Genomic DNA, 20,527 nt, shown 5'->3' on the forward strand with positions numbered 1-20,527 from the left:
CCTCCAGACTTCACATGGCGGTCTGGGTGCAGACCCCAGCCCAGGCAGCCCTGGGCAACTTCTTCCCCAGCTGTGAGGGGAACGAGAGCCTAAGGGTTTGGCATAAGATCATATGCACGTGCCTCACCCAGGCCTCACCCACGGCAACCCTGGGCCAGCACCCGCCAGGCCCGTCGTCACCCCGAGCCCCAAGAGCAGCCCTCGGCCAGGCCCTTACCGAGAGTAGTGTGCGGGCCCTCGTTCTGGCCACCAGGCCACCATCTCCAGGGGGGTTTTGCATGCACAGCCCTCCCACAGTGCTGTTTCTCAGCTGGCCCTCCTACCTGCATCCCCCCAGGGAAGGGGGTGGTTCATGACTCAACTGAACCAAGTTGTGTCAAAGCTCCTAGCAGGGCCTGGGACCTCTTGCAGTCAAAATAAAAGTCATGGTAAATGCCACTGCTGGCCAGTGCCCGGAGATCTGCCTGGCATGTTCTAGGGGAGATCTGACAGCCCCTGTGGACAGGGTGTCTCCATTCTGGGACCGTCTCCTCTCTCTGGTGCTGGCAGGGAGGGCCTTGCCGGAGCGGGTAGCTCACGCGGGGGCAATGGAAGAGAGGGGCCGGCCTCCTGGCAGCACCAGCGCTCTCCCAGGCAGGGAAGGGGCTGCAGGAACCCCCTTGGGACTCAGGTCTGGGCAGGGCAGTCCCCCGAGGGCAGAGGAGACCATGGGAAGGGCTAGGGTGTGTCAGTTCACTGGAGAACAGCATGGTCGTGACAACCGAAGCAGCTGACGTCACCCCAGCAGTACAGCAGAGGGTCACAGGGAGCCTCCCAGGGTGGGGCCGGTTTCTGGCCTGAGGGTGCAGAGCAGGTCCCAGCAGGGCAGAACCAGAGCCCACCAAGGCTTGCAGAACTGTGCCACGTGGGCACCCTGGGGGCTGCTTCCAAGCTCTGGGGGAACCCAGCAGAACACGCAGACCCTCATGGCTCCTGGGCAGGCCTAGCTCCAGGGGTGGAGTGGGCAGCTTCCAGCTCAGGTCCAAGAGATTGTCCAGCCGTCCATTTCTCCATCAGCCAGGAAAGACACTGGCATTGAGGTTGATATCAAGGATATCCTATCGTGATAATAAGTACCATGGCTTCCAGTCTTGTGATGAAACCTCAGATGCGTAGCCTCCTGGCCAAGCGTCTGCAATTTCACGTTGTTGGAGCATTCGTTGAATACCTGGGAGTTGCAGCTCTCTATAAGTTTGATGTGGCTGAACCAAGAAAAAAGGCACATGATTTCTAATGACTTCTACAGATATGATGATGCCATAAAAGATTTTGAGGTGATGAGGAAGGCTGGTATCTTTCAGAGTGCAAAGTGATTTTGGAATATAAAGAATTTCTTTGGGTTGAATTACCGAGAAGCTTGTCAGTGACCTGTGGTCCTGAACTGTGAAACATGAATATGTGGGCCAAGAAATCGTTTCTCTTGGTAAATAAACAATTAACAAATACAAAAAGAGAGAGAGGGAGAGGGCCAGAGAGAGAGAGATCATCTGCGCCAGCCCCAGCAGGCCCTGTTGCTGAGCCACAGGCGAAAAAGCTGGTCCCTGGGGAGGAGCACAGTGAGCCCTGCACTCCTTTCCAGGCGAGGGGGAGTGGGTCCCCTTTCCTGTCTTAGGACACAGGCCAGAACCCTGAGAATGGCCCAGAAGGCTTCCTGAAGCAGACTGGGAAACCCCTGCTTCTCCCCTGCTCCCTGGCCCTGGGAGCCTTGCAGAAACCTGGCAGCAGCAGGATCCTCACAGGGCACAGAGGCTCCTGCACGAAGCCGCAGGGGCTCCCTCGGACCTTACCAGCTGGCCCTTATTGCTGGGGGCAGCATGGAGGGGTGGGGCTAGGGTGAGAGGAGCAGTAGCCCATGGCAGTGAGGAGCTGTGTGTGGCTCCAGGGGCTCCCCCCGCCTACCTCTCAGGATGCTTCCCTTCCTCCATGCCAGCCTGTCCGCTTGCTTGCACCTCACCCCACCCCCGCTGGCCTCAGGGGCTGCTGACATGGCAGGTGACCCCCGCCCCGCCTGCCTTGATGGCCGATAAGTCCCTGGCCAGCCACCCCTGTGTCTGACCCAAGGAGCCAGAGCCTCTGCGCCCTTGAACTCCCTGTCCACCGTCAGTCAGTCTGGACAGGTCTGCATTATCTCGGCTCATCTCAGGCTCCTGACGTCAGGATGATCTTTCCAGCCCAACCCTGGATGACCACTGGACAAAGGCCCCCATGAGCCCTAACCATATCCTAGCAGGGATCTCAGTGGCTCCAGGATAAGTCTCTGTGGGCTAGGATGCCCCTGGGCCGTGGGTCCTCATGGTCCGCGGGCATCACTGAGCCTCCTCAGGCTATGCCTTATACCAGGTAAGGCTGTGGCTGAAGGTGTGGAGAGCTCTCTGCTCATAGGCCCCACCCAGCCCTGCTCCTGCAGACGTGCACACACTCAGGCACATAATAGTTCCTTGCCCACAACAGGCCTGTTTGAAAGAACTTGCGTCTGCAGAGGCTGCTAACACACATACCTACACCCACCTGGTCACAGTGGCCCAGGGACTCCCAGGCCTTGGTTTTCCCCTGCCCTGCCTCCCTTCACCTGCCCACACCTCACCCAGCATGCCTGGAGGTGCCTCACGCTTCAGCTTCACAGAGCTCTGTGGTCTGCAGGAGGCTCACCACCATGACTCACGCCATGTTCAATGTGTGCTGAAGAGAGGCTCGGCCACAGCCAGCTCTGACTCTGGCTCTTGCATGGTGCTGGCTTAGGATTCCCTGACCTTTCTCAACTCCCATCCTCTGTCATCTTCACTCTCTCCCTTAAGGCAGAGAAAGGCAGGGCTCAGCATCTCGTCTTGCAGAAAGGAACTTAGAATCTCCATTATACAGAAGGGAGAAACAGAGCTCAGCAACCCATCTTACAGAAAGGAGGATCAAGGCTCAGCATCCCATCTTATAGAAGAGACAGGCAGGGCTCAGCATCCAATCTTACAGAAAGGAGGATCAGGGCTCAGCATCCCATTCTGTAAGCATCCCTTACAGAAGGGAGCTTAGCATTTTCATCTTACAGGAAGGAGAAACATCCCATCTTCCAAAAGGGGGATCAGGGCTCAGCATCCCATCTTACAGAAAGGAAGATCAAGTCTTACAGAATTCCATCTTACAGAAAGGAGCTCAGCATCTCCATCTTACAGGAGGGAGAAACAGGGCTCAACATCCCATCTTCCAAAGGGAGGATCAGGGTTCAGCATCCCATTTACAGAAAGGAGAATCAAGGCTCAGCATTCCATCTTACTGAAGGGAGCTTAGCATCTCCATCTTACAGGAGATGCTGCCAGGTACAAAAGATGCTACCAAATGCTAACAGGGCTCAGCAACCCACCTTATAGAAGGGGAGGATTGAGGCTCAGCATCTCATCTTAAAGAAGAGAGAGACAAGGTTCAGCATCTCATATTACAGAAGGGGGAATCAAGGCTCAGCATCCCATCTTATAGAAGACAGAGACAGGGCTCAGCATCCCATCTTACAGAAGACAGAGACAGGGCTCAGCATCCCATCTTACAGAAAAGAGAATCAAGACTCAGCATCCCATCTTATAGAAGACAGAGACAGGGCTCAGCATCCCATCTTATAGAAGACAGAGACAGGGCTCAGCATCCCATCTTACAGAAAAGAGAATCAAGACTCAGCATCCCATCTTATAGAAGACAGAGACAGGGCTCAGCATCCCATCTTACAGAAAAGAGAATCAAGACTCAGCATCCCATTTTATAGAAGAGAACTCAGCATCTCCTTCTTATAGGAAGGAGAAACAGGACTCAGCATCCCCTTTTACAGAAGAGAGAGACAGGGCTCAGCATTTTATCTTACAGAAGAGAGAAGAAGGACTTAGCATTCCCATTATAACAGGAGAAACTGAGACCTGAGGATGTTATTACTAGCCTGTACATAAGTACGTTTTTTATGACTATTATCAAACTGAGTACATGGCGGGCCAGAAGGTCTGCCTAGAGTCCAACCCCATGCCTGACCCTATCACAGGCCTTAGTGTGTCATTTCTGGGCAATGCCGGAGATCCTGGTGCCCAGTGTGGCCCCAGGAGCCGCAGGCCCTTCGTTCCATGAGGCACAGCTGTGTTGTGAGGACACAGGCCCCATCCCAGCCCTCCTGATCTCAGGATCTCCCATTCAGGGCCCAGAGAGTGGCTAGGTTGCCAGTGAGGGCCCTACCTGCTGGTGTCAGGTGAAAAAGGAAACCCCTGAACTTCTGAGGCCCAGCCTTTGGTAGGGAGGAGGTCTCTGCCCTGCCTTGGGATTCCTGGGGTCCAAAACAATGTTGGGTGGGCTGTAAGAACTCCACCAAGCCTCTGGCATTGGTGGAAGAACCCTTGGGCATGTCAGAAGTGTGTCTAGAGCTGAAAGTGGGTACTTGGATCCCTGACCTCAGGGACTCACCATCCGGGAACTTGCAGCTTCCCAAGGTGGAAATGACTGCATCCTCAGATTAAAGTCACCCTGGTCTCAGGAGTAGGGACCCCAAAGAGAGGTAGGAGGTGGGCAGGGAGGGCATGTTCCCAGACCCAGCCCGGGCCCTCACTGGTACCTGAGCTTCCTCCTTTCTCATCCTCGGCCTCAACTGCCTCCCTCTGACTGGGGCTGGCCCTGCTCTGCCCCTCCCCACCAAGCTACTTGGCTTGTCTCTTGGATCTTGCAAATTCCCCAGCAAAAGGCAGGAAAGCTACTAGCTCGGTGCTAACGAGGCTATTTGGGCACTAAAGATGACTACCCTGGGCCTCACCTGGTCACCCAGTGGCCCCTCGGGATAGAGGCAGTCTGTTGTCCCATGTGCTGGCTTGTCTGCAGGGCCAAGGCCTTCCTAGGCCATCAAACCCCCACTCCGCCTGGCTGCTCCACCTGAGTGAGGCCTTTGGGAGCAAGGCCACAAATGTGGCTTGGGGTTTCCTGATATCATGAGACGCTTTGTTTTCTCTGTTGTGGTTTCAAGATGTCACCTGAGTCCCATTTATGGGCTCAGAGCTGGCGACAAGCCTGGAAGCCCTGGGGTCACCTGCCCTGCCTCACATGGCCTCAGCCCCACTGTGGGAGCCCAAGCAGATGCTCGTCACCCACAGCAAGTGCCGCAGACTGTGGCTGTCATCTGGGGCCACCCCTGCTGCCTGGCACAAACTGCCAGGAAGGATGCAGGGTGGACCCGCTCCCTACCCTGAGGACAGTGGGGGCTACAGCCAGTGAGCATGTCAAGAGTCAGTCTGGGGCCCAGGTAGGTAGTGGCCATGCAGAGCTGTGCCTCCTGGTCAGTGCCTGGCAATGTGCTGCTCCTTGGCCCTTTGGCTGGGCCAGCTCTTCCTGAAGTCATTGAGAACCAGGACTGGTAGCCTGGGGCAGGGGAGCGAGGTGAGGGGGAGGAGTGGGCAGGCCCCTGCTGGTGAGTGGATAGGAAGGTGGAACCCAGAGAGGCTGAGCCGATGGCCCGGGACCACCCAGAGCCCCGTGGCCAAGCCGATGGGGACAAGCTTCGCTACTGTGCATGCGTGGGACCAGGCCTACGCCATCACCATATAGGCGAGCTCCCAGGTTTTCACAAGCCTCCCAAGGGCAGACACTGCCACTGCCTGCACTTTGAGCCACGTGGCCGGGGCACAGGGAGGAGAAGTAACGTGTGTCTTTCTGTCCTGCAGCAAGCGCGGAAGCCTTACGACGTGCGGGACGTCATTGAGCAGTACTCACAGGGCCACCTCAACCTCATGGTGCGCATCAAAGAGCTGCAGAGGAGGTGGGCACGGCCAAGGGGCAGTGGGGAGGGTGCACGGGTCCTGCCCAGCCCAGCCCCAGCTGCACGAGGAGCGGTACCAGGAGGAGGGAGGGGCTGAGACCCTGAGTTCTCGCCTCTCAACCACCCCTACCCCTGCAGAGGGAGGGCAGCTGGCCACAGCCACGGTTCACAGCCAGCCCACCAGGCAGCTCGGCCTTGTTCCCCGCCCGGGTCTGAGACGATGGAGGAATTGGGGTGGGGAGGTGTGTCAGGGAGGAAAACTCCCGCCTCCATCCCTGCTCAGGCGGCGACACCAGCTTCACACTCCCCACAACTTCACGACACTTGGCAAACAGCCCACCCACCTCCCATGTCACCCCTGAGCAAGGGGCCAGGCCCAGCCCTGGGAAGACCACGGGTCTCCCCCGGCTGGCCCTGGAGCTAGAGACCCTGACTGTGGGGAGCCAACGTGTTCCCATGGCATCAGCGCCATCCTCCTGGGCCTGCACAGGCTCAGAGCAGCTGTGCCTCCGAGAGGGCTCGCCTGGGAACTAGCTCTGTGTGTTACAGGGTATGGCTGGGAATCCGTGTCCATTCTGCCCACAGGCTGCCTTGCCCATGGCTGATCCATTGCCTCCTACTCCTAACCCCAGGGAGGAAGTCTGAGAGGCAGCCCACTGACTCCTCCTCTCTGAGCTCCCTGCTCAGCCCCCTCAGGAGCATGGCCCTCTGGGGGGTTGGGAGTGACCTGGCAGGTCTTAGGGTCGGGGGTGTCCCCAGAGTGAGTGGGTAGTGCACTGTCTTGCTGGGCACATCAACCTGTCTGTCCCATGGACGGCAGTGCATCTGTGCAGTGCCAGGGCCAGGTGTGAACTGGTGTCCGTCTCCTTCCCTCCCAGGCTGGACCAGTCCATTGGGAAGCCCTCGCTGTTCATCTCCGTCTCAGGTGGGTTTCTGTGTCAGTTGCTCTGGGCGAGGCAGCCTGCAATGGACTCTCCCACACCTCTGACCTCCTGGCTCTCCCCGCGATGTCAGAATGGGCCACTGGGCCTCCAAAGTGCATGACATGAAATGAAAGCCAGGGAGTAAGGGGAGGTAGGCCCCACCCTTAGCAAAGTGGCTCCAAAGTACATTTTACAAAGGAATCTTCAAGTTTCATAAGAACCTACCTGGGTCCCTTTAAATTCCAGGGCGTTGAGGTTAGGCTCTGGGTGTGGAAACATGAACCCAGGGCAACTTTGCAGAAGGGGGTGATCCTGGGGATGGGCCTGGGGTGGGGCTTGAGCAGGGTGAGTTGCCAGCCCAGAATTCAAGAGACTATGGGTGGGGGCCTTGCAGGGCTCAAGCTGAGAGGGACAGAAGTACCTGGCCGCAGCCTGGGGGCTGGTTTTCTGGCTCCTCGACCAAATTCCTTGGGTCCCCTGGACACGGGGCTGTGAGTCATTCTGGGGAATGATGGAAAAGGCACGTTCCCTGGGGTTTCCTAGCCCAAATGCAAACAGCAGCCATGGCTCACAATGTGGGCTGGTGTGATGGGGGCAGCTGAGCGGCTATGTCCCCCAGCCTGGAGTCAGGCCTATGCCGCCCTGGGAGTGGAATGGCACGGGCTTGCACAGCTGGCAGTGTGGCCAGTTTAGGCAGCCCCCTAGGGCTCTCCGAGGTCAGAGGTGGAGAGGGTAGAGCAGGATGGAGTCCAGGTCCCCAGCTGCAGCCATGCCCGCCCACTGTACCACCTCTGGTATTTTTGTCACAGGACACTTTTTTAAAAATGTCCTAGTAGGTTTAGACATTTTGACTCTCAGCTACCACCCCCAGCCCCATCATCCTGCTCCCCACGCCCAGCTGGGGTCCCCGGTCCACCCCAGCACTCAGCCCTGATTTGGGTGTTTTATCCCCCATAGAAAAGAGCAAGGATCGTGGCAGCAACACGATCGGCGCCCGCCTGAACCGAGTAGAAGACAAGGTAGGCTCACGCGCTGGCCCGCAGCGGCTCTGGTCAGTGTTCTGGGGCCAGCAGGCACCTCCCTGTGATCTGCGTGTGAATGTGAAGCTCCAGTAATGCCAGGGCCTGCAGGCCTCCCCACCTTCCCGCCAGTGCCTATTGCAGCCCGCCCAGCAACTCCCAAGAGGGGCCCAGGCCCACTGCCCACCTGGCTGGGCATTGCTCCCCCATGGAAGGAGCCAGGCCAGGCTGGTTTCTCATCCTCTGACAATTGGCGTCTTTACTGGCAGGTGGCACCTAGTGACCCTCCCCCCAGCTCTTTCCCGCTGCCTCTCATAGTCTGCTTTGTGCTCTGTGAGCCTCCTGGCTGCATCCTGAGTGGAGGGTGGCAGGAGCTGGCCTCACATCCCAGCCTTCTCCTGGGCCCAGCTGTCTGGGGCCTCCACTTGGGGCCGGCCGAGGGCTCAGGGAGATGCAGGGCCCAGCTGGGATGGGTTCATGGGAAGAGAGGCATCTTCTGTTTACCCCGACCCACCAGGCCCCCACTTCCCACCAGGCTCTATGCCCGTCACTCGGTCCCTCAGGCTGGAGCCTCTACCCCAGGCACCCTGGGAGCTGCCGGAGGATCTGAGCGGTGGGAGGGCCTTTCCTGGGCCCATGGCTGAGCCCACCACTGCCCTTTGAAGTTTCTGTGGTTTGAAGCGGGCTGTTATCTTGCCGAACAGCAAGTCCGTCTACATGGACTTTATCTGAAAGTAGCTGAGAGGCTAAAAATAGAGGAATTTCAGTTGGGCAGGGAGTGCGTCTGCTGCCCGGTTTCCCCGGCAACGCCTGGCTCTGGCCTGCTTCCATCTCGGCTGCAGCCGGGCAGGCGGGGCAGGCACAGCTCAGCCCAGGCTCCTGCTCCTGCTCCACCCGTCCTGGCCCCCAGGACCTGCAGCGTCACCCTCTCCCCACCTGGCACCATCTGCCCATGGCCTGGGGCGGCTGTGGGGCCCTGCGACCAACAAACTGGGTCAGGCAGAAAGAGCAAGGGCTGGTGTTCAGGTGCCTGGCCCCGTGGGGCTGTGTGACCACAGTATCCCGGGTCCCACGGGCCTGGCCACCCTCTGTCAGCACAGGCCTGAGCAGGGCTAGTGCCGGCCTTTGCCAGGCAGATGGCCCAGTGGGAGATGGCGCCCATCTGGCAGGACAGGAAGCAAGACCGGGGAGAGGTCCGTTCAGAAGACTGGCAAAGCTTGGAGGCCCAGAAGCCTTGGCCTCTCCGCTGCCTGGGGAACACGGTGTTTCCTTGGCTTTCTCTCTGCGCAAGGGCTGGATGACTCCTGGCTGGCACACCCAGTACAGCAGGACCGGGTACCCTGTGTTGTTGGCATGGCCAGGAGTTTCTAGACATCAAGGAAAGCCATGGTAGAGACAGGGAGTGGCACCCAGTTCCCCCACCTCCACTCCTGTTTCCGTCTCGGCTGCAGCCAGGCAGGCGGGGCATGAACATCCCTGACGTGCAGGAGTCCCGGTGGCCCTTTCTGGACAGCACGGGCTGGGGACAGCCCCTACCTTTTCCCACCACGCCCTGCCCAGCTCTGGTTCCATTCCCTATGCTACTGTCCCAGGCCTTTCTTATGGCTCTGCCCCTGCTCCATGGGACGGACCACCCTGTAAGCCCAGACCTGGAGCCTGGCATCCTGCGGGGGTGATGGTGGGTGGCAGACAGGGTCTCCTGAAGTGCTGCGGCCCCTTCCTGATGTGCACAGCAGCCGTCCAGCAGCCTGCTGGGGCCTGGGAACAAGGACGCAGTCCTCCGTCAGCCAAGATCGGTGTGGGGGCCTGCAGTGGGGCCAGCGCTGGCCTTGAAGGTACAGAATTATGCACCCAGTTTCTTCACATCTGAGCAACAGAGGGAAGCGTTTTCCGGAGTCCCTGATCCCTAGGGCAAGGTTTAAGAACAAGGCTGGGGCCACATCCTGGTGCCCTGTCAAGTTCTGAGCCGGGGTCACGAGGATTCTAGTAGATTCTGCATGCACAGCCCTGGTGGGCCCTGGCTCCCTGCTGTCACATTCGAGTCCCCTGCCTGGGGTCTCTGAGGTGGTGAGTGGCACCCACAGTTGACACTAAATCTCAGCCCCTCTGAGGGGATCTACCTGGAACCTGGCTGCCCATCAAGGAGTTGACAGAGCTGTGCTGACCTGGGTGGGCAGGTGGTATCCTGCCCAGTCCTTGCCCTGCCACTCACTGGTACCCCCCTCAGGGACAGACCCTGGGAAAGGGCCTGGCTGGGCCTGGCGGGCTTGGTGGCACAGCCTGGCTCGAGTTATCTTCGTTATCAGTACAGCCATCGGGACCGTAAACACCCCAAGCGCAATCCTGCTGACTTCGGGAAGTAGGGGCAGGAAATCCAGCAGCCACCCCAGCCCTCGGAGGCCCAGCAGGCGTGCAGCGGTGCCAATGCCCGCCGGCCCCGCCAACCCCAGCCAGAGCCCCTGGCCTTCCCCACCGGCACCCTCCCCCACCCCATCCCGCCAGTCTGGCTGCCTGCCGGAAGCGAGTCAAGGCCCCAGCCCCCAACTGCTTTCTCAGCTCAGCTCAGTCCCTCACCCCTGGGTTGTGCAGTGACTCCCATCCCAGGCCGGCTTGCCTAGCCATGGGATGAGAGGTCTCTGGGATGCACAGCCAGCTGGCACCCGTCTTGGCAGGGGTCATGCTAAGAATCAGGGAGGCCTGGAGTGTCTCCTTGCAGGGAGTTCACAAGTGCAGGTCAGCTGAGCTTGTTCAGGGCTGCCTCAGTTTCCCTGGCAGGGAGCCCTCTTCTTCCTTTGTGTCCACAACCCACACTGGGGAGAGGGGTCTGGGGAGCTTCCTTCTCGCCACATTCCTGCGGCCTCGTCAAAACTCTTGCTTGGCAGAGCTGTCTGCTCCGACACAGACCCCCCCAACTATCTTGCAGGATGTCCCCATTCCTGGGATCCCTGCTACCCCTGTGCCTGGCCGGGTGGCTCAGGCTCTGCCTCACTCCAGGGTGTGGAGAGCAGAAACCCCCCACACCCACAGACCCAGGGGCCTCCTCACAGCGAGTCTGCTTCCTGCGGGCCTCCTTCCCTTGTCAAATGAGAGGGTTTGATTCCTGCTTGTGTCCTTAGGGTCAAAAGTCACAAAAGCTGCCTCATGCCCTTTCTGTTTTCATCTTAGATTACTGTCTTCTTTATTCTGGAGAGGACTCTTATTTACTCAAATGCCCAAATAAACCATCTTTTATAGATGGAGAAACGGAGGTTCAGAGAGGCTGAGCGGTCGCCTGAGGTCACACAGCTAGTTAGGTTGAAGAGCTGGTCCCAAGGAGGACACACACAGGGGTGGGAGATAAGGTGGAGACAGCAAGGAGGGGTTTCATAATCACCCACAGTCTGTATGGAGAGGCTGAGGAGGGTTGAGGCCAGGGGCAGGCTGGGGGCGTCAGCAGCAGGACCCAGGGCCTTCAGTGTGGGCCAGGGACCAATGCAGGCGGTTGGGAGAGGTTCGGAGAGGGCTGGCCCTGCCCGCTCCCCCTCTGGCCCCACTGGGCTTCCTGGAGTCCCACACAGGGCTGGCAGTCTGTGTGGGGGCTGCATACCCCAGACACTCTGAGGAATAGATGGCAGAGGCCGCTCCAGCCCTCCTCCCCCAGCAAGTATTCTTAGCTTGGTCTCCAGGACCTGCCACACTGTTTACGTTGGGCCCTGTTTATTTTGCAAGCTAAGCTCATACTGCTTTTGCTGATATGAGGAGCACAGTGGGCTGGGAGAGTTTCTTTCTTCTCTGTTTTTGCCGGAAATGTTCATGGCTGAGAGCCGGACACAGGGGAGTCCTGGGTTTCCATGTCCCAGTTCAGAAAGCGTTGGGCGGGAAGAGGCCCCCACCACCTGACACTCCTTTCACTGCCTCTGGTCCCAGAAGCCAGGCCTCCAGGATGAGAATGCCCCCCAACCCAGGACTCCCACAACCACACCCTGCCCATGCCTTTACCAAGCTTTGTGCATGACCCCAACCTCCAGGATGCAGGCAGACCCAGCCTTCCAGAATTGGGTATTTGCCCCCAGACACTGCTACCCTTTCCCTCATTCCAGTGTGACTCCTCCATCCACCAGGCCCACAAGCTGGACCCCAAGTCATTTTTGCCTTGGGCGGTTCTCTGAGCTGCGCCCCCAGAGTCGCCTTGCTGCTGTTTATCCCTGCCCTTCAGCCCAACCCCTGCTGAGTTCAGGCCTTTATCATCTCTTACTTGGATTATTTTTCCAGCCATGTATGCGATCTCCGGGCCTCTCCTCACACCCACCAATCCTTCACATTGTATATTATTTCTTAAACACTGCTGAAATCTCACTTACTAGTATTTAATATATCAGAATTTTTGTGCCAGTATTTATGTGTGAGATACATACATAACATAATTTTCCTTTCTTGTATGGTCTTCATGAGGTTTTGGTATCAAATGTATGTGAGCCCCACCGACTAAGTTAAGAAATGTCCTCTCTTTTCCTATACTGGGATATTTTGTATAAGATTAGAATTTTATTTTCCTCAAATGTTTGGTGGAATTTAAAGGTAAAGACATCTAGGCCTGGTGTTTTCTTTGTGGGAAGATTAATCATTCCTGATTCAATGGCTGTAATAATTATGGACTGTTCAGGTTTTCCATTTCTTCTTGTATCAGTTTTGATAAGTTATATATTCTAGGAATTTATACATTTCATTTTAGTTTCCATGTTCATTGGCATTTATTATTATTTTAATGTCCATCCATTAGCATTTAGTCCCATTTTTTATTCTCGATATTATTTATTTATGTCTTCACTGTTTTCCCCCTTAGTGGTCAAACCTGACACTATTCACCTGTCTTATTAAATGTTTAGTGGACTTCTGGCTTTGTTGATCCTCTCTATTGTGATTTTGTTTTGTTTCATTCACTTCTCTTTATTTTATTCCTTCTATTTACTTGGCCTTAATATACTGTTCTTTCTCTAACCTCTCTAAATTAAGAATAGGATAATTCTTAATTTTCAGGCTTTCTAAATTTCTTTTTTTTTTTTAATTTTTCTAACCACTGTCGATCTCGTGGCTTTCTAAATTTTTAAGGTATGCATTTAAGGTTATAAATTTTTCCTTTAACTATCATTCAAACTACATCTCCCACATTTTGATATATGGCATTTAATTTTAATCTTCATTCATTTTAGTATTTTTCTAATCTCCATTATGATCTCTTGTTTATCCTAGGAGTTCTGTAGCAATGTGGTTTTTGTCATTGTTATAATTGTAGCACAGCTTTCTCATAATGTTGCCCTCTTGTCAGAGAAAGCAATCCATATGATATTAATACTTTAGAATGTTTTGAAATATGGTTTACAGCAAAAATGTCATCAATTTTTGTAAATGTGCCTTCTGTACTTGAAAACAAGGTATATTCTGACATTGTTGGGTGCAGTGTTATGTTCATATCCAGTGGAACAAGCTTGTTAATTGGTCTGTTCAAATCTTCTATATTCTCGTTGGAATGTTTTTATCTGCTTAATCTATTATTACTGAGAAGGCATAGGGCAAATTTCTGTTTAACTTCCTAAGAAACTTCTAAACTGTTTCCAAAGGATTTGTACCATTTTGCTTTCTCACCAGTAATGTATAAAGGTTCCACTTTCTCCACAGCCTTGCAAATACATGGTCTTTTCTATTTTAGCCCTTTTAGTGAGTATGTAATGGTATCTCATTGTGGTTTTGATTTGCATTTCCCTAATGACTAATGATGTTGAGCCACTTTTCATGTGCTTATTAGCCATTCATAGTCTTCTTTGGTGAAATGTTTATTCAACTCTCTTGCCCATTTTCTAATTAAGTAGTCTGTTCTATTATTGAGTTGCAAGGGTTTTTTATATGTTCTGGATACAAGTCCTTTATCAGATCTATGACTTGCAAATATTTTCTCCCATTCTGTGGCTGTCTTTTCATTTCCTTAATCACATCTTTTAAATCACAAAAGTTTTTAATTTTAATGAAGTCCAATTTGTCTTTTCTTATATGGCTCAGGCTTTTGATGTTTTATCTAAGAACTCTGCCTAATCCAAAGCTATAAACATTTTCTCCTGTTTTGTTTTGGGTTTTTTTCCTTCTAGAAGTTGTATAGAAGTAGCTCTTACATTTCAGTCTATATTTACTTTGAAGTAATTTTGGGGTATGATATGAGGTAAACGCTAGATTTTTTTTGTTTCGTTCTTACTTATGGATATTGAATTGCCCCAGAACATTTGTTGAAAATACTCCATTTCCTCGTTTGAATTATCATGGCTTCTTTGTCAAAAATCAATTGACCATAAATTTATAGGTTTATTTCTGCATTTTCAATTCTATTCTGTTGGTCTATATGCCTGTCTGTAAATCTATATGCCTTTCTGTAAACCCATACTATACCATCTTGATTACTGTAGGTTTACAGTAAGTTTTAAAATTAAATTATGTACGTTTTCTATTTTTGTTCATCTTTTTACAAATTGTTTCTGTCCATTCTAAGTCCTATGAATTTTCATACAAATTTTAGGTTCAACCTGTCAATTAAAAAAGAAAGCCCTGCTGGGATTTTGATAGGCATTGTGTTGAATCTATAGATCCATTTGGGGAAAATTGACATCTTAACAAAATTGAGTATTATAATCAATGAACATGGTATATCCCTCCATTTATTTGATCTACTTTAATTTCTTTCAGTGATATTTTGCAGTTTGGGGCATATAAATTTTATACTTATTTTGTTGCATTTACTCCTAAATATTTTATTTGTTATGCTAGTGTTAATGAAATTGTTTTCTTAATTTCATTTTGAGTTAATTGTTCATTACTAGTATATAGAAATGACATTAAATTTTTATATCACTCTTGTAAACTATGACTTTTCTGTTCTTGGTTTTAGTCATTTTTGTTGTCACTATTGATTTCTTAAGATTTTCTACATATAAGATCATGTCTTGTGTCAATACAGACAATTTTTATTTCTTTCCAATCAGATGCCTTTAATTTCTTTGTTTTGCCTAATTGCACTGGCTTGAACTTCCAGAAAAATTATTGAATAGAAGAAGTGCTAGAGCAGATCTCCTGGGGAAAATCATTCAATCAATTTCCTTAGCTCTGAGTTTTCCATAGATACCTTTCATCATTTCCTTCTATTTTTAGTGTGTTGAGAGCTCTTAATATGAATGGATATTGGATTTTATCAAGTGCTCTTTCTGTGTGTAGTGAGATGATCCTGTGGTCTTTATTCCTTATCCTACTGATTTGGTATAATACATTAACTAATTTTCAGGTGTTAAACCAATCTCACATTTCTGGAATAAATCCTACCTGGGCATGATATATAATCCTTTTTATATGATGCTGGATTTGGTTTGCTAATATTTTGTTAAGAATGTTTGTATCTTCAACCTACAAAAGCTGATTGAAAGAAAAAAAAAGAATGTACTTTATATTCATAAAGGATACTGGTGTGGTTTTCTTTTCTGACTTTGATGTCAGATTTTTAAATCCTTTTCTTTTTAATCCTACAACCATAGGATTTCGCGTTTGTCTTTTGTAAACACTATATTACTTAGTTTTTTAAAAATCATTTAATACATTTACATTTAATATAATTTCTAATAGATTTGGATTGAATTCTAGCAGTGTATTTTGTGCTTTCCATTTGTACTAAATCTTTATTTTTCTCCTCTTTCTTGCCTCTCATTAGATTATTACTTCTCATTCTACTTTTCTCTCTACTGGTTTTGAAGTTATGTGTTCTACTACCATTCTTGTAAAGGTTAACCTAGAACATTTTAAATGAATACATATCAGAAGTAATTGCTATATCTACCCATATCTGTAATAAAATAGGGATCCTAGAACACTAACTTCAATTATTCTCCTCCTGACTTAGTACTTTGCTGTTGTATATTTTAGTTGAACCATGTTTAATTTTTAACTCACTAATTGGTAGTGCTAAATTTTACAACCAATGTCTGTTTAAATTTACCCACCTATTTGCCTCTTTGTTATTTGTCATTTCTTTTTTATCTCAGATCTTACATCTGGGATTACCTTTTTATGTGACTGAGGGATTCATTTAAATTTTCTTCAGTGAAAAACTCTCAGATTTTGTCTGCAAATGACCATTTTACTGTCATCTTAAAAAATATTTCCACCAATTATAAAATTATAGGCCTTAGGTTATCAAAATTCTTTTTTTCTTAGCACATTAAAAATGTTATTGAACTATCCTTTGGCTTCCACTGTTACTGTTGAGAATGAAGATGATTAATTGTTGCTCCTTGGAAGACAATCTCTCCTTTTTCTCTGGCTGCCTTTAAGATCTTTCTTTTGACTCTAGTGTTCTGCATTTTCACTAGGTGTGTTAATAGGTTTCTTTTGTTCTGCCTAGGCTACCTTACTCTGTGGTTTGGTGTCTTGCATCAGTTCTAGATTATTCTCAGTTAGTACTTCTTAAGATTTCACTTCAGTCTCATTATCTCCTTCTGAAATTTTTATTGGCCATCTCACTACCCGTCATGTCTCTTACCTTTTTTTTTTTTAAATCACTTTGTCTCTCTGTACTACATTCTGGAATCCATCTTCCAGTTCATTAGTTGTTTCTTCAACTGTGTTTAATCTGCTGTTAAAACTGTTCAGTGAATTTTAAACTTCAATTATTATTATTTTATTTATAAAAGTTCTTTTGGGTTCTTATTCATATCTGATAGGGCATTTTAATTGTATCTTCCTCTTTACTTGCATGTTCAAACTTTAAAATTTTCTTGAAGTGTATTAAATGTGTATCTAAATAAGTGTATTAAATAAGTATCTAAAGTATTTCTGAGTTCACATCCCTGTTTGATTTTTTCTTCTGCTGACTCTCATTCACGGTGTTTCATTTCCTTTCTGTTTTTTTTGTTTGTTTGTTTTTCATTGTAAACTTATATATCTTAAAATTTATCTGTGGGAATTTTTGAAGTCTGGTGTGAAGTTGGGGTCCTCAGAGAGGAATCATGTTTACCCCTTCCATTGCCACATATGTGGGTGTACTGCCAGTCTGGACTTTCAATTGTAGGCTCAAAGTTTTCTAGGCCACCTAGGTAGTGTGACTTCAAGCCTCCAAGCTGAGCATGGACTAGCTTGTGAATATGACTTTCCAGGACAGAACTTGTTCTCCTTCTCTTAGCAGTAAGGCAGTTTTCTTTACAATCTTCTCAGGGAAGAGAAGATTTTTCATTGGCCCTCACAATCAAAGTAGAGCCCTTTGGGAGTCACAGTTTTATGTAAGTCTCTGCTATGAGACTTCCTGGGGCAGGCCTGGGCTTTGACACCTAGCCATCTATTCCTGGTGAAACCAAAGCTCAAGTTCATCACACTCATCAAATGCCTTCAGGACCCCTATTACCTCTGGGGATTCCACATTCACTGAGTCTTCAGCCTTTAACCTCCCTTAGCCACAGATAGAACTTTAAATTTTTTAATAGCCACTTTTTAAAATTTAAAATAAATAGGTAAAATTAATTGCAATAATATATTTTATTTAACCTAATAGATCCGAAATATCATTTCAATATATAATTAATATTTTTAAAACTCTTGAAATTGTTGACATTCTTTTTTTTCATACTGGGTCTTCGAAAGCCACTGCGTATTTTATACATTTCAATTTAGACATTGAGTTTTCATGAGAGCGACTTGGTCTATATTTAGATTTCATAAAATTTACCACTGAAAAAGGAGATTCCCATGCCTAAGTCATTTCAAACATACTGAAAGGTTTTCTAATAACTGAATGAAGGATCTGTCTTTAATTTTTAATTTCAATTTATTAAAATGAAATGAAAATTCTATTCCTGGGTCTCAGTCGCCACTTTTGAAGTGCTGTGCCACACAGAATCAGCTATGGGACAGCGCTGCTTTGAATGGGCATGGCCGTGCACACGTGTGGGGAGGTGAGTGTGGCTCCCCCAACATTTACTCAAGCCAGCCCCAGGGAAATGCTCAGTGAGTGCCCATAGAATGTGGTGAATGTGGATGGCAGGGACCATACGGGAGAGCACACTCTAGTAGTTTCCATCTCATGGCCCCAGTGCCCCTCTCCACCCCATGCTCCCAACAGAGATGCATCCCTGCAGACCCCTCCTGGGCTCCTTCTCCACAGCATCTTCCCCAAGTTCCCCTGCCTTGAGTCCCCAGAGCTCATGACCCACGCCTCCCCAAGGTCCCTAAGGCATGTCCGCTTGGGATTCTGGTTCTTTTCTGGTTCTCTGCAGCCAGGTCTGTTCCCTGGCGTAGCTTCGCAACTGGAAGGTGCTGCTCAGGAAACTGTGAGAAGTGTCCGTCAGTGCATGCCGGACACACTTCCAGGCTGTCACAGAGGCCAGGGAGCGCCTTGCCACTGAGGGGCTGGTTGCATCAGAAAGTTGGGCAGCCCGGACTGCCCTGGCAGCCCCAGTCCTGCCTCTCCTCGGCAGCTCCCCCTCCCCTCTGCTCCCCCCTCACCCCCACCCCAACACTCCTCTCTCTGCTGCTGGGCTGCTCTTGAGTGACAGGGCCGTAAATAGGCAAAGGCGGGGGCTCTGGCTGATCAAAGGGCTCCCTTTAGAAGCCGTCATTAGTTTGCTATTCTGGGAACTGGTTATTTTAAGGTTAGTGTATTTTTTCTTTCCTGAGGAGCCGTCTTAGTGGATGGCGGAGTCCTGAGGGGCTGCCCTTCAGTCAAACCACACAAGCCCTGTTTTGTCTGGGGTTCCAAAGATAAACCTATAATGAAAGCGGCATTTGACGCTGAGCACCACCACCCCGTTCCTGCGCAGGGGTAGGTGTGTCTGCCAGGGAGTCCCTGTGCCCAGCAAGCACCGGGGAGGCTTGCGGGAGGCCCCTGGGCCTGGTTGAGTCTGGCCCAGGGAGCCTGAGGTGGGAGCCCTTCGGGCCTGGCATTCTTACAGCCATCATGGCTTGGCTGGCCAGAAACCGAGGCTCCGTACCCTCCCCCAACTTCAGGCCACCCCCAAAGGCCACATCTAGAACCAGGCTCATCAGGCACCTCTGAACCGCAGCCCAGCTCTGCCTACAACCTTCTGTGGAAAAACAGTGGCCCCACCAGTGGCCAGGGGATTGCACACCCCTGAAGTCAAAATGTAAGGAAATGATGATACCCTGTGCTGGCATGGGTGCGGAAGAGCAGACACTCTTCTGTCTTACTAGAGGGTGGCAATTACTATAGTAACAACTCCTGGAAGCGACTCTAGCACTGCCTGTGACAACTAGAAACCTGTTGTCACTCCTAGGAAAGAAAAGCACCAAGGTCAGGCTTTGCATGCACGCTTTGTCATGCAACAAGCTCAAAGCCATCTGTTTGTCCATAGAGGAGCATCATATATACTGAGACACCTCGATACCACAGCCCCAATGCCAACCACGGGCAAGCTTGCTGGCAGTCATTGCTCGGGAGGGATATTGTTGATGCGTCGCTAAGTAAGAAACCAAAGTTGCCAAGGAACGTGATCGCATCTCTGTGGAACCACACCACCCAGGATGCAGCTGGGAAGGGAGGCCAGGGAACAGCTGTACTCTGGGATACTGGGGCTGTTGGCCTCTCCCTTCCCAGGCCCAGCTCCTGGGCACTGGGACCGCCGTAGGCTTGGTTCTGAGATCCGTTCTGAGATCCACCGTGAGTTCTCGCCTTGTCCGAAATTGGGATGTGTCAGGTAGTTGGTGTGCTCATTCCGAGGTGTTTCTTTTTCCCCAGTAAAGTGACTTCACATGGAGATGAGTGTGATGGGAAAAGGAGCCTCAGAAACAAGACCCCACCTTGGTCCTCTGGTCTCCCCTGGGAGGACCACCCCCAATCCTAACATCCCGTGAGGTCCTCCCCACTCAGAGGCTCCTCTCTGTGCCGCCCACTCTTGGATAGGTTGCCATGAGGTTGCCAGGGGCTGGCAAAGGGCACTTGTCAGCTGCAGATTCCAGCCCCGCCCTGGGACTTGGAGGGGATCACATCCCTTTGACCCCCAGGTTCCTCTGCCATACCATGAGCCCAAATGACCCTCAACCCGCCACAGAGACAGCCCCCACTAACTGTTGCTGGGTGATGGGACTGTGGAGAGAGCTAGCTCAGAGGAGAAGCCAGTCTGATATGGCTCCCGTCCTCCTCTGCTGGGCTTGTCTGCAGTGTCCCCACTCGGTGACACCAGGAGTTGGCACTGCCCCTAGTTCTACTGCAGGGCTCAGGACAGCCCTGGCAGTGATGCCCTAGCCCGGCCCAGCACCTACTGAGACAGCCGGGCCAAGCCCCATCCTGCAGGTGCAGTCTCACTTTGTCACCCTCGGTTACCCATGGGACCCTGAGCCCCATAGGAGGGGTTCATCACTCAGGGTCCTCATCCACATCCAGCATCCAGCTGTGCACACAGGCCCACACACAGACCCCCTTCCCATCCCCACTTCCCATCCCACACAGGGCAAAAGCCTGACCTCCTCTTGCGCCTTTGGAGCCAGTGGCTGGGGTGCAAGCTCTGCCCCCTATACGCAATGGCTGTGAGACTCGGCGAGTCACATGGGCTCTCAGCGCCTCAGTCTCCAGGCCCCTAGTGGAGGGGACAATGCCAGCACCACTCTGCTGATCGCTCACGTACAAAGACCCTATGATGTGGGCAGTGTCACAAGCTCCCGGCCCAGGAGGCCTGCTTGGCTGATGGCAGAGCTCAGAGGGTATGAGCATGAGGATGGCATCAGGGGCCCCTCTGCAAGTTAAAGTTCTGCCTCGACCCTCCCACGTG

General features: G+C 51.1%; 1 protein-coding gene across 5 annotated transcripts in view; it reads left to right on the plus strand.

Moving 5' to 3' along the window:
- The window catches only part of LOC105469770 (potassium voltage-gated channel subfamily Q member 1), a 402,068-nt gene that overhangs the window by 323,489 nt on the left and 58,052 nt on the right, over positions 1–20,527 (plus strand). For 4 of the 5 annotated variants that reach the window (XM_011721289.2, XM_011721290.3, XM_011721292.3 and 1 more), the window contains 3 exons: positions 5,709–5,803; positions 6,682–6,728; positions 7,684–7,745. In XM_011721289.2, coding sequence (XP_011719591.1) covers positions 5,709–5,803; positions 6,682–6,728; positions 7,684–7,745 — 204 coding nt within the window. The remainder of the gene's footprint in view (positions 1–5,708; positions 5,804–6,681; positions 6,729–7,683; positions 7,746–20,527) is intronic. The other variant, XM_011721291.3, reaches the window with a different exon arrangement.

Source organism: Macaca nemestrina, chromosome 12, assembly GCF_043159975.1.
Source record: "Macaca nemestrina isolate mMacNem1 chromosome 12, mMacNem.hap1, whole genome shotgun sequence".
Taxonomy (NCBI): Eukaryota; Metazoa; Chordata; class Mammalia; order Primates; family Cercopithecidae; genus Macaca; species Macaca nemestrina.